Source organism: Halichoerus grypus, chromosome 3, assembly GCF_964656455.1.
Source record: "Halichoerus grypus chromosome 3, mHalGry1.hap1.1, whole genome shotgun sequence".
NCBI lineage: Eukaryota > Metazoa > Chordata > Mammalia > Carnivora > Phocidae > Halichoerus > Halichoerus grypus.
The window spans coordinates 173942292-173954312 of NC_135714.1; the positions used below are offsets into that span (position 1 = coordinate 173942292).

Sequence of the window (12021 nt, forward strand, 5' to 3'; positions counted from 1 at the left end):
CTTGGGTCATGGTCTCATGTTCTCGGGGTCAAGGGATCCAAACTCAGTGGGGAGTCTACTTGTCGCTCTCCCTCTCCTCCTCCCCCAACTTGCATGTGTGCTCTCTCTCTCAAATAAATAAATAAATAAAATCTTTTTTTAAAATGTCATGAAATCCCAAGTATGTCTAGAATCCAGTGGGCTGCTACGACCACAGCAACTTCATTAGTGTCCAAGTAGACTATTTTAATGAAGGGAAACTTGTATCTAATGACAATAAGCTGCAATTTTAAAACGGTCAGCTGATATGCCAATAGATAAAATCTGAAACAGCAACTACAAGAAATAAATAAAATCTTTTTTCTTTAAAGATTTATTTTAGGGAGCCTGGATGGCTAGTCGGTTAAGTGTCTACCTTTGGCTCAGGTCATAATCCCGGAGTCCCAGGATCAAGTCCCGTGTCGGGCTCCCTGCTCAGCAGGGAGTCTGCTTCTCCCTCTGCCCTTCACCTCGCTTGTGCTCTCTCTTGCTCGCTCTCTCTCTCTCTCTCAAATGCATAAAATCTTAAAAAAAAAAAAAAAAAGATTTATTTTAGAGAGAGATAGAGAGCACAAAGGGGGAGAGGGGCAGGGGGAGAGGGAAAGAGAGCATCCCAAGCAGACTCTGTGCTGAGCATGGAGCCTGACTCGGGGCTTGATCCCATGACCCTAAGATCATGATCCGAGCCAAAATCAAGAGCTGGACACTGACTGAGCGACCCAGGTGCCCCAGAAATAAATAAAATCTTTGACAATTATTAAATTTCTGTAGAAGTCTCATTCTGGCTTCCAGATGAAATCAAGAGACTGGAAACACAAAAAATCCAGCTGCTACTCTTGTTCTAGATGTAAATATAGATATTACTTAGCATTCAAAAGTCAAAATAATGTCACACCATATGGGGTCTCATTGCAAGCTAAAGATCGTCCAGTATGAATACTTCTTCCAAAAGTCAGTTTCACAGTTGATGGACTATTGTGTAGATATAGAATCCAAAGAGGAGAAAAGTGGTCAAGTCTCTCACCCAGAAAGTGATATACTGTTCAATGAATTCCCTGTCCATTCCACGGCAAACAGACCCAATACAAGCAAAAACAGATTACCTCTAAGCAACAGAACTCCTCCTATTGTGCTTCTCATGAAAACCATGGAAAGTCTCACCACATAAGTACTGCAAGAGTTCATAATTATCAGCAGTTGGTATCAACTCGAATTTCTCTAATACTCATTTTTGAAATTGCCAAATCTATGATCATCCATAGGTTGCCTCCTCATGCCATATCTCTACTCATAGAACTATTCCAGGGGCGCCTGGGTGGCTCAGTCGGCTCAGTCGGTTAAGCAGCTGCCTTCGGCACGGGTCATGATCCTGGGGTCCTGGGATCGAGCCCCACATCCGGCTCCCTGCTCAGCGGGGAGCCTGCTTCTCCCTCTCCATCTGCCTGCCACTCTGCCTACTTGTGTTCTCTCTCTCTCTCTGTCAAATAAATAAATAAAATATTTAAAAAAAAAGAACTATTCCAATTTTTGTCTCACTGAAGTTCCTAACTACAGTTCTTAATAGGCTACATTTTACAACTCAGTTCCCCTTCAAATTAAATGAAAAAGTGTCATAGGTTCTGACCAATGTCTTTTTGTATCATGGTTTCTCAATTCAGAATGCTATCTTCAGTTTTCGGGGCACCTGGGTGGCTCAGTTGGTTAAGCCTCTGCCTTCAGCTCAGGTCATGATCCCAGGGTCCTGGGATCAAGCCCCGCATCAGGCTCCCTGCTTGGCAGGGAGTCTGCTTCTCTCTCACCCTCCGCCCCTCCCCATGCTTGTGCTCTCTCTCTCTCAAATAAAGTCTTTAAAAAAAAAAAAAAAGAACCTCAGTTTTCTTTGTTAGAACTTTGCCAGTTTCTCAAATTGTTAAACACAGCAGAGCTACCATATGACCCAGCATCTCTACTCCTACGTATACAACGAAGAGATCTGAAAAAACTTATGTCCACGTAAAAATGAGCACACAAATGTTTGTAACAGCATTATTCATAGCAGCCAAAAAGTGAAAAAAAAAAACCCTCAAATTTCTATCAACTGATGTTGGATAAAATAAACGTGGTATATACATAGAATGGATAGTATTTGGCCATAGAAAGGAATGAAGTATCAGTACATTGCCACAACATGGATGAACATTATGCTAAAAGAAAGAAGCCAGTCATAAGATATCAAATAATATATGATTCTGTTTATGTGACATGTCCAGAATAGGCAAATCCATAGAGATAACAAGTATATTAAAGGTTGCCAGGGGCTAGGGGAAGAGAAAAATGGTGTGATAGGTATATAGTTTCTAACTGGGGTGATGAAAATGTTCTGGAACAGTGATGATAGCTGCACAGCCTTGTGAATAGACTAAAAACAACTGATGTGTACATTTAAAGGGTGAATTTTATGAAATATGGCCAAACCACAAGCATATCACATTAAGCAATAACAATGCCTGCTTCTCAATTTCAGTCATAGGAATGCAGATGACACAAGTAAAATGAAAGTTTGTGTTAAGATTTTTTTTATTTTGTATTCCACGATCTCATTATCAACTTTATCCTAAAGTTCAAGTACCCATAATCATTATGAAAAATCAACTGTTTTTATGTTTTCTTTAGGTACATAAGTAAATCTCACTCTAACTTTAATAAACTCTTCTAGCTCAAAATCAGTTTTAAAGGAATGTATCACCAAATTAATGAGAAAAAGGGAACATGATTTTTTTTTTTTTTTAAGATTTTGTTTATTTGAGAGAGAGAGAATGAGAGACAGAGAGCATGAGAGGGAAGAGGGTCAGAGGGAGAAGCAGACTCCCCGCTGAGCAGGGAGCCCGATGTGGGACTCGATCCTGGGACTACAGGATCATGACCTGAGCCGAAGGCATCGCTCAACCAACTGAGCCACCCAGGCGCCCGGGAACATGATTTTTTTAATGAATTAATTATTCAGCCCCATAAAGAAACTTATTTTCATTATTTCAGCCTCCATACCACCAGAAAATCAGTAAGAATTTGAATATATTATCTGACTATTTGAAAACTATCAGGGGAATTACATTAGTATACTTTACGGTGATCTGAAAATTTAATTCTGCAGAGAACATCAGTTTACAGAGAATTCTGACCTCAATATAAAATTCAAATTCTTTGAAAGCTGCTTAAATGTAGCCGCTTTAAAACTGTATATACTACAGGGGCGCCTGGCTGGCTCAGTCGGTGCAGTGTGCGACTCTTGATCTTGGGGTTGTGAGTTTGAGCCCCACACTGGGTAGAGAGATTACTTAAAGATAAAATCTTTTAAAAAACAATTAAAAAAAACTATTTGCATATAGAAATATGGTATCTAGACAGAAAAAAAAATGGAAGGAAATATGCAAATGTGACAATTATTGCCTTACTAAGGTTGCCGGATTATGGGTGACTTTGTAAACATTCCCTCATTTCCACAACAATATTGTGGAAAAATACTTTGGTTATATTTAATAAGCATACGTACCAAAACTCCAAAATTCCATACCCCAGGGAAGTTCTTGCCTCAAATGTGTACAACAAAGAAGTGAAAAACAATGCTGAGTAAAAAAACAAGCTGGAGCATGCTAGTATGAAACCACTCGTATCAAGTTTAAAAACATGGTAAAAAATACTATGTAAATGCACATACAAGTAGTACCAGCATAAAAACACATATGACATAATAAATATAACTTCAGGAAATGGAAAGAAGTGTTATATGTGGCTTCAATTGTATTTGTTTTACTTCTTTTTAAAAATCTGAAACAAGGGGTCCTTGGGTGGCTCAGTCAGTTAAGCATCTGCCTTCGGCTCAGGTCATGACCCCAGGGTCCCGGGATCGAGCCCTGTATCGGGCTCCCCGCTCAGGGGGAAGGTTTCCCCTCTCCCTCTGCCTGCTGCTCCCCCTGTTTGTGTTCGCTTGAGTTTTCTTTCTTTCTCTGTCAAATAAATAAATCTTTTAAAAATAATCTGAAACAAATGTAGCAAACTGAAAAACTGACAAAGCTAGGTGCTGGATAAAACGATATACAAATTTTCTGTACTTTTTCAGTATACTTGAAATATTTAAAATTAAGTATTTGTCATAAGAGTACAATTTATTTGACACCAAAAGGAAAGGCAACAAACATAAAAAGAACAAGTGGAAGTACATCAAACTAAAAAGTTTCTGTACAGCAAAAGAAACCACCAACAGAATGAAAAGGCAACCTACTAAATGGAAGAAAATATTTTCAAATCATATATCTGATAAGGAGCTAATATCTAAAATATATAAGGAACTCAAAAAACTCAATAGCAAAAAAAGAAACAATCCTATTAGAATATAGGCAAACAACCTGAATAGACACTTTTCCAAAGAAGACATACAGATGGCCAACAGGTACACATCAAGATATCACCCCATACTTGTTAAAATGGCTACTATCAAAAAGACGAGAAATAACAAGTGTTGGTGAGGTTGTGAAGAAAATCCCTTGTGCACTGTTGGTGGGAATGTAAACTGGTACAGCCACTATGGAAAGAAAGCAGTTTGGAGGTTCCTCACAAAATTAAAAACAGAATGATCCAGCAATGCCACCACTTATAATATATCCAAAGGACACAAAAACACTAACTCGAAAAGGTATCTGCATCCCCATGTTCACTGCAGCATTATTTACAATAGCCAAGTCATGGAAGCAACCTAAGTGTCTATCGATGGATGAATAAAGAAAATGTGGTGTATACGTAAACAATTTATTATTATTCAGCCATAAAAAAGGAAATCTTGCCATTTGTGACAACATGGATAGAAATAAGTCAGAGAGAGAAAGACAAATATTATATGATCTCACTTATATGTGGAATCTTAAAAAAAAAAAAAATCCTACATTCAGAGAATAGACTAATGGTTGCTAGAGGCAGGGCCAGGGGTACAAATGGGTGAAGGAGGTCAAAAGGTACAAACTTTTAGCTATGAAATAAGTAAGTCATGAGGATGTAATATACAGCATAGTGACTGCAGTTAATACCGTATTGCATATTTGAAAGTTGCTAACAAAATAAATCATAAAAGTTCTCATTAGAAGAAAAAAATTGTAATTATATGTGGTGACAGATGTTAAATAGACTTAATTGTGGTGATCATTTCACAATATATACAAATATCAAATCATTACATTATATACCTGAAACTAATATAATGTTACATGTCAATTATATTTCAAAAAAAAAAGTCAAACTTAAAACTTAAAAAGTAAGTGTAGTGTATGTTTATTGTTTCCAGGTCCTAAGAAATAATCTATTATGCCTCAAGCTACCTTTGCTATAGATAATATTTGCCTAGATATTTCCTTACTTCTGAGCCAAAAACATTAAGACAGAGTCCATTAAATAACAAAACTCCACACACTGCTACTATGAAATCGCCACAGGTTTTGAAAATAAATCAATACATTAAGAAAAAATTCAGGGCGTGCCTGGGTGGCTCAGTAGGTTGAGTGCCCAACTCTTGGTTTCAGCTCAGGTCATCATCTCAGGTCCTGAGATTGAGCCTCAGGTCAGGCTCTGAACTCAGCCTGGAGTCTGCTTGAGATTCTTTCTCCCTCCCTCTCCCTCCCCCTCTACTCCTCCCCCTACTTGCACTCGCTCTCTCTAAAATAAATAAATAAAATCTTTAAAAAATAAATTCAGGGGGTGCCTGGGTGGCTCAGTCGTTAGGCATCTGCCTTCGGCTCAGGTCATGATCTCGGGGTCCTGGGATCGAGCCCCGCATCGAGCTCCCTGCTCAGCGGGAAGCCTGCTTCTCCCTCTCCCACTCCCCCTGCTTGTGTTCCCTCTCTCGCTGTCTCTCTCTCTGTCGAATAAATAAATAAAATCTTTTAAAAAATAAATAAATAAATAAATAAATAATAAATTCAGGAAGTCAGTCAATTTTAGATCATACCTGGCCTTGCATTTCCGGTCTTACAGGATATGTACTTGGGTATGGAGCCCTAGGTCGTGCAGGAGAATTCCAATAGTTAGAATTGTAGCTAGAATATGGTGGCTGGTCCTAAGGGGGAAAAAAATCACTTTTAATAATATTCTTACATCATAATGAATAGTTGACAGAGGCAGCTATAATTATTTAAAAAAAAAAAAGCAAGAGACAAAAAGCAATAGAACCCTACTATAAAATCACTCATTATTAAATTCTCATTACCAAATTGATATAGAAATACTATATGGTAAATCACATGCCCTAGAACAAAACAATTATTGACTATCTATTAAAAGCCTGTTCTTATGCATTATGATGCCAAATGATATATAAAGGAATTCTACTATGCCAACATGATTAGCAAAACCAGAGACCTAGATTCCTTTACCCCTCTCCAATCACCAACCCCGTCACTACCAATTTAATTCATGCAACAAGATTATAGTTCTTTGCCACTGTTAAGAGCAATATATGCCTATCTTACCAACTTTGGAGCTTAAAAGTATTACTACTAAACTTTACTTCAAACATATAAATCTTCAATACTCTTTTGCCTGTCATAGTAGTTCTTTATTTTTGTTTTTTTGTTTTCTTTTTTAAGATTTTATTTATTTGAGATAGAGAGTGAGAGCACGAGCCAGGAGACAAAGGGAGAGGGAGAAGCAGGGTCCCCACTGAGCAGGGAGCCCGACGCAGGGTTCAATCCCAGGACCCTGGGATCATGACCTGAGCCGAAAGCAGCCGCTCAACCAACTGAGCCACTCAGGCGCCCCATGTCACACTAGTTTTTTTCATATTCCTGTACTTTCTGTTATGGCTACGTTTCTGCTGACAGCCTACAACTAACCCAAGTATCAGGAATTGATAAAGAACAATGACCACTCCAAGAAGAAAATCTAGCTATAACGTTAATCTCTACAGCTTTGCACTCCAACTCAAGAGTTAAAGCAATGATTTGCAGTAAGCCAATAAACTCCAAGAGACCAGATCAACTCAAAACCTTTTAGAGTCTAGTTTAATGTATACATGTTATCCTATAAATTATTTTGCTTTGAACTTTATAGTTTTAGTTTTAAGCTTAAACAAGATCTTCAAATTGTTTCACAAAGAAATTCATTGGCAGTTGTAATCACTGAGAGTTTAATTATCACCATCTTAGCTTAACTGCACTACTTACCAGTTTCATAATGCTTTGTTTTCAAAGCACGTAATTATTCCATATGACATTATACAAGTTGGGCAAGTAGCATCTCCTTTACATAATATAGAAACTAAAGAATAGCAAGATTTAAAAAAATTTTACAGGCAAACTTCAGATTCTAACTACTAAATTTCTCAATCAGGCAGATGCCGCCAATTAATGCCCTCCCTCCCTTTCTCTGGTTAAAGGGTAAGTATTTGACTAATTGATTTCTCTCTACCAAGAATCTGAATCTTGAGTAGTAGAGATGAAAAGACAAGAGTTGAAGCTGACTCACCCCAGCAGTGGTGAACTAACACCTAAATCTCCAGAACTACCCTGGTTTCTGTTCTCTCCTACTGACTGACTCTCTCTGGTACTCCACATTTTCACTACTTCTTCACCCTCCTATCCCTCACCCCACCCATGTCCTCACTTCCTTCCTTAACTCAGCTCCCCAAAACCTAATCCTTTGCCACTGCTTCCCTCAGATACACTCACCCTGAAAAAACTCAACCCAGTTTAAACCCAACTGTCCCCTGCCTTCACATCTGCACTTCCTCTAAATACTGGTGGAGAGGGGCGCCTGGGTGGCTCAGTCATTAAGCGTCTGCCTTCGGCTCAGATCATGATCCCAGGGTCCTGGGATCGAGCCCCGCATCGGGCTCCCTGCTCAGTGGGGAACCTGCTTCTCCCTCTCCCTCTGCTCCTGCTTGTGTTCCCTCTCTCACTGTGTCTCTCTCTGTCAAATAAATAAATAAAATCTTATAAATACATACATACATACATACATACATACATACTGGTGGAGAGAAACGCTAGAGCTCTTTGCTTTCTTTCTCAATTGGAGACCACAAATCTCAAGTAGACACAGCACTGCCTAGCAACTATACCACACTTCCTTAGGATGGATATTCATCTCACTCTCCAGAACAACTATTTCACTCTTCCCCCTGCAAATCTCCAATATCCTTTTAGCCTACCCCTCATTTTTCAACTGACAACTGTATCACATATTTCACCAAAAAAAAATTTTTTTTAAAAGGAAGAAGCAATCAGACAAAAACTCCATCTTCCTACTTACTAAATCAAATGCACCCTGCCATTGTCTTCCCAGAAAGCATGAAGTGCCTTTGGCCCTATTAAAGGCCAATCCCTCTTACCACATAACCTCTTACCTTCTACAGGATTTGATTCCTACAGTTACAGTCTTTCCTCTACTTCTCCTAGTCAAACAGATCACCCCCATTACAACACAAACCTGCCCTTAAGACTCTCCTAAACAAATATTTAAGTATATATTTAAACTACCATAACAGTGTGGCAAGAGTAGGCATATAAATCAATAAGATTAACAATAACCTACCCGATAATTGCTGAAGACAAGTGATAGCTATCTGGGAGTTTTATTATACTAGTCTCTCTTTTACATATAATTAAGTTTATAATATAAAAAGTTAAAAAATAGGGTGCCTGGGGGGCACCTGGGTGGCTCAGTCATTACGCATCTGCCTTCGGCTCAGGTCATGGTCCCAGGGTCCTGGGATCGAGCCCCGCATTGGGCTCCCTGCTTGGCGGGAAGCTTGCTTCGCCCTCTCCCTCTGCCTCTGCTCGTGTTCCCTCTCTCGCTGTCTCTCTCTCTCTCTGTCAAAAAATTAAAAAAAAAAAAAAAATGAGGTGCCTGGGTGTCTCAGTCAGTTAGGTGTCTGCCTTCGGCTCAGATCATGATCCCAGGGTCCTGGGATCGAGCCCCGAATCATGCTCCTTGCTCAGCGGGAAGCCTGCTTCTCCCTCTCCCTTTGCCTGCAGCTCCCCCTGCTTGTGCTCTCTCTCAAATAAATAAATAAAATCTTCAAAAAAAAAATTTTTTTTAAAACAACACTGTGGGGCAGGGACTCAAGGCAGACTTCCCTTAAATATACCATGTTTAGCACATCTGACTTTAGAACAATTGTAAATATTTCACATAATTATAGAAAATGACATATTTTTAAATCCCTAAAAATGTAACATAACCACTGCCAAATCCAAAGTAATGAAGTTTTGTTTTTTTTTAAGATTTATTCATTTGACAGAGCGAGACACGGCGAGAGAGGGAACACAAGCAGGGGGAGTGGGAGAGGGAGAAGCAGGCTTCCCGCTGAGCAGGGAGCCTGACGAGGGGCCTGATCCCAGGACCCTGGGATCATGACCTGAGCTGAAGGCAGATGCTTAACGACTGAGCCACCCAGGCGCCCCCAAAGTAATGAAGATTTACTCCTTGTTTCTTCTAAGAGTTTCACAGCTTTAGCTCTTACATTTATGTCTATGATCCATTTTGAGCTAACTTTTATACATGGTGTGAGAGTCCAACTTTATCGACTGTGTATGGCTATCCAGTTGTCATGGTATTGTACGTTGTACTGTAGACTACTCTGTCCCTCTATTAAATGGTCTTGGCACCTTTACCAAAAATCACTTGACCACAGACACATGAATTTATTTCTGGACTCTCAATTCTATTCCATATAGACATAGGTTACATACATCTTTTTCTTTCTTTTTCTTGCCCAATTGCCCTAGCTAGAACTTCCAGGACAATGTTGAATAGTAGTGGCAAGGGAAGATATCCTGGTCTTGCTCCTGATCTTAGGGAAAAGCATCCAGTCTTACATCACTAAACATGCGGTTGGCTGGCTGAGGGTGTTTTATAGATGCCCTTTATCAGATTGGAGAAATTTCCTTGTATTCCTGGAGTGATTTTTATGAAGAAAGAGTGTTGGATTTTGTCAAATGCTTTTTCTACATCTATTGAAATAATCATAGAGGTTTTGTTTTTTGATTGATATGGTATATTACATTGGTTTTCAGATGTTAAATCAACTTTGCATTCCTGGGATAAATCCCACTTGGTCATGGTATATAATTCTTTTTATGTGTTGCTGGATTTGGTTTACTTTTTTTTTTTTTTTTTTAGGACTTCTGCATCCATATTCATAAGAGATATTGCCCGTTTTCTTGTGATGTCTTTGGTTTTGGTATTAGGGTAATAATTGCTTCACAGAATGAGTTTAGAAATGTTCTCTCCTATTTCTTAGAAGAATTTGTGAAGAATTGGTGTATCAGTTCTTGAAATGTTTGGTAGAATTCAGTAGCCCACCTGGGCTTAGACTTCCTTTGTGGGTAGTTTCTGTTTTGTTTATTACCAATTTAATTTCTTTACTTGTTATAGGTCTATTCAGATTTCCTATTTCTTCTTGAGTTAGTTTTGGTAGTTTGTATCTTTCTAGAAATTTGTCCAACTTCTTCTAAGTTACCTAATTTATTAGCATAAAATTATCCAACAGTTTTCCATTATGATTTTTATTTCTGTAAGATCAGTAGTAATGTTCCCTCTTTCATTTCTAATAATCTCTCTCTCTTTTTTCCTGGGTCCATCTAGCTAAAGACTCATCAATTGTGTTGATCTTTTCAAAGAACCAGCCTTTCCTTGCATTGATTTCCTCTACTGTTTTTCTATTCTCTTACATTAATTTCTACTCTTCGAGATATCAGGCAGGTACCCCAACACTCTTATCATTTCCTTCCTTCTGTTTGCTTTAGGTTTAGTTTGCTCTTCTTTTTCCAGTGTCAAGATGGAAGCTTAAGTTATTGATTTGAAATCATTATTCCTTTTTTTTTTTAAAGATTTTATTTCTTTTTTTTTAAAGATTTTATTTATTTATCTGACAAGAGAGAGACACAGTGAGACAGGGAACACAAGCAGGGGGAGTGGGAGAGGGAGAAGCAGGCTTCCAGCGGAGCAAGGAGCCCAATGTGGGGCTCAATCCCAGAACCCTGGGATCATGACCTGAGCTGAAGGCAGATGCTTAACGACTGAGCCACCCAGGCGCCCCTAAGATTTTATTTCTTTATGGGGGGTGGGGGGAGGAGCAGAGAGAAAAGGACAAGCAGACTCCACACTGAGCCCATACAAATGGGGCTCGACCTCACCACCCTGAGATCATGAGCCAAAACCAAGAGTCAGGCGTTTAACCAACTGAGCCACCCAGGTGCCCTGAAATCATTATTCTTTCTTAATACAGGCATTTATAGCTATAAATTTCCTTCTAAGCAGTACTACTACTTTAGCTATATTTTAAGAATTTTGGTATACGGTCTTCATTTTCATTTATCTCAAAGTATTTTTTAATTTCCCTTTTGATTCCTTCTTTGACCTGCTAGTTATTTAGGAGTGTTTTATTTAAGGGACACCTGACTGGCTCAGTTGGTAGAGCGTGTGACTCTTGATCTTGGGGTTGTAAGTTTGAGCCCCATGTTGGATGTAGAGATTACTTAAAAATAAAATCTTTAAAAAATATTAAGGAGTTTTTTTTTTTTTTTAAGATTTTATTCATTTATTTATTTGAGAGAGAGAGAGAGCACATGAGAGGGGGGAGGGTCAGAGAGAGAAGCAGACTCCCCGCCGAGCAGGGAGCCCGATGCGGGACTCGATCCCGGGACTCCAGGATCATGACCTGAGCCGAAGGCAGCCACTTAACCAACTGAGCCACCCAGGCACCCTTAAGGAGTGTTTTATTTAATTTCCACATAGACATGAATTTCCCAAGGTCTTTCCTGCTATTAATATCTAATGTCTTTACATTATGGTTGGAGAACATCCTTTGTATTATTTCTATCCTTGTATACTAAGATTTGTTTTATGGCTAGCATATGGTTTATCTTGAGAATGTTCCGTGTGTACTTGAGAAGAGTATATATTCTATTGCTGGGTGGAGTGTTCTATATATGTCTGTTAGGTCTAATTGATTCACAGGGTTGTTCACATCTTCTATTT

At 38.9% G+C, this 12021-nt stretch overlaps 1 protein-coding gene across 6 annotated transcripts in view; it reads right to left on the bottom strand.

Annotated features, from left to right (window-relative positions):
* Positions 1-12021, bottom strand: part of BAG4 (BAG cochaperone 4) — a 37002-nt gene that overhangs the window by 15888 nt on the left and 9093 nt on the right. For 5 of the 6 annotated variants that reach the window (XR_013446632.1, XR_013446631.1, XR_013446630.1 and 2 more), the window contains exon 2: positions 5990-6097. The exons of the other annotated variant lie outside the window; for it this stretch is intronic. Coding sequence is in view for 1 of the 5 variants with exons in the window: in XM_036109922.2 (XP_035965815.1) it covers positions 5990-6097 (108 nt within the window). In the remaining 4 variants the exon portion in view is untranslated. The remainder of the gene's footprint in view (positions 1-5989; positions 6098-12021) is intronic. 6 annotated transcript variants of the gene reach the window in all.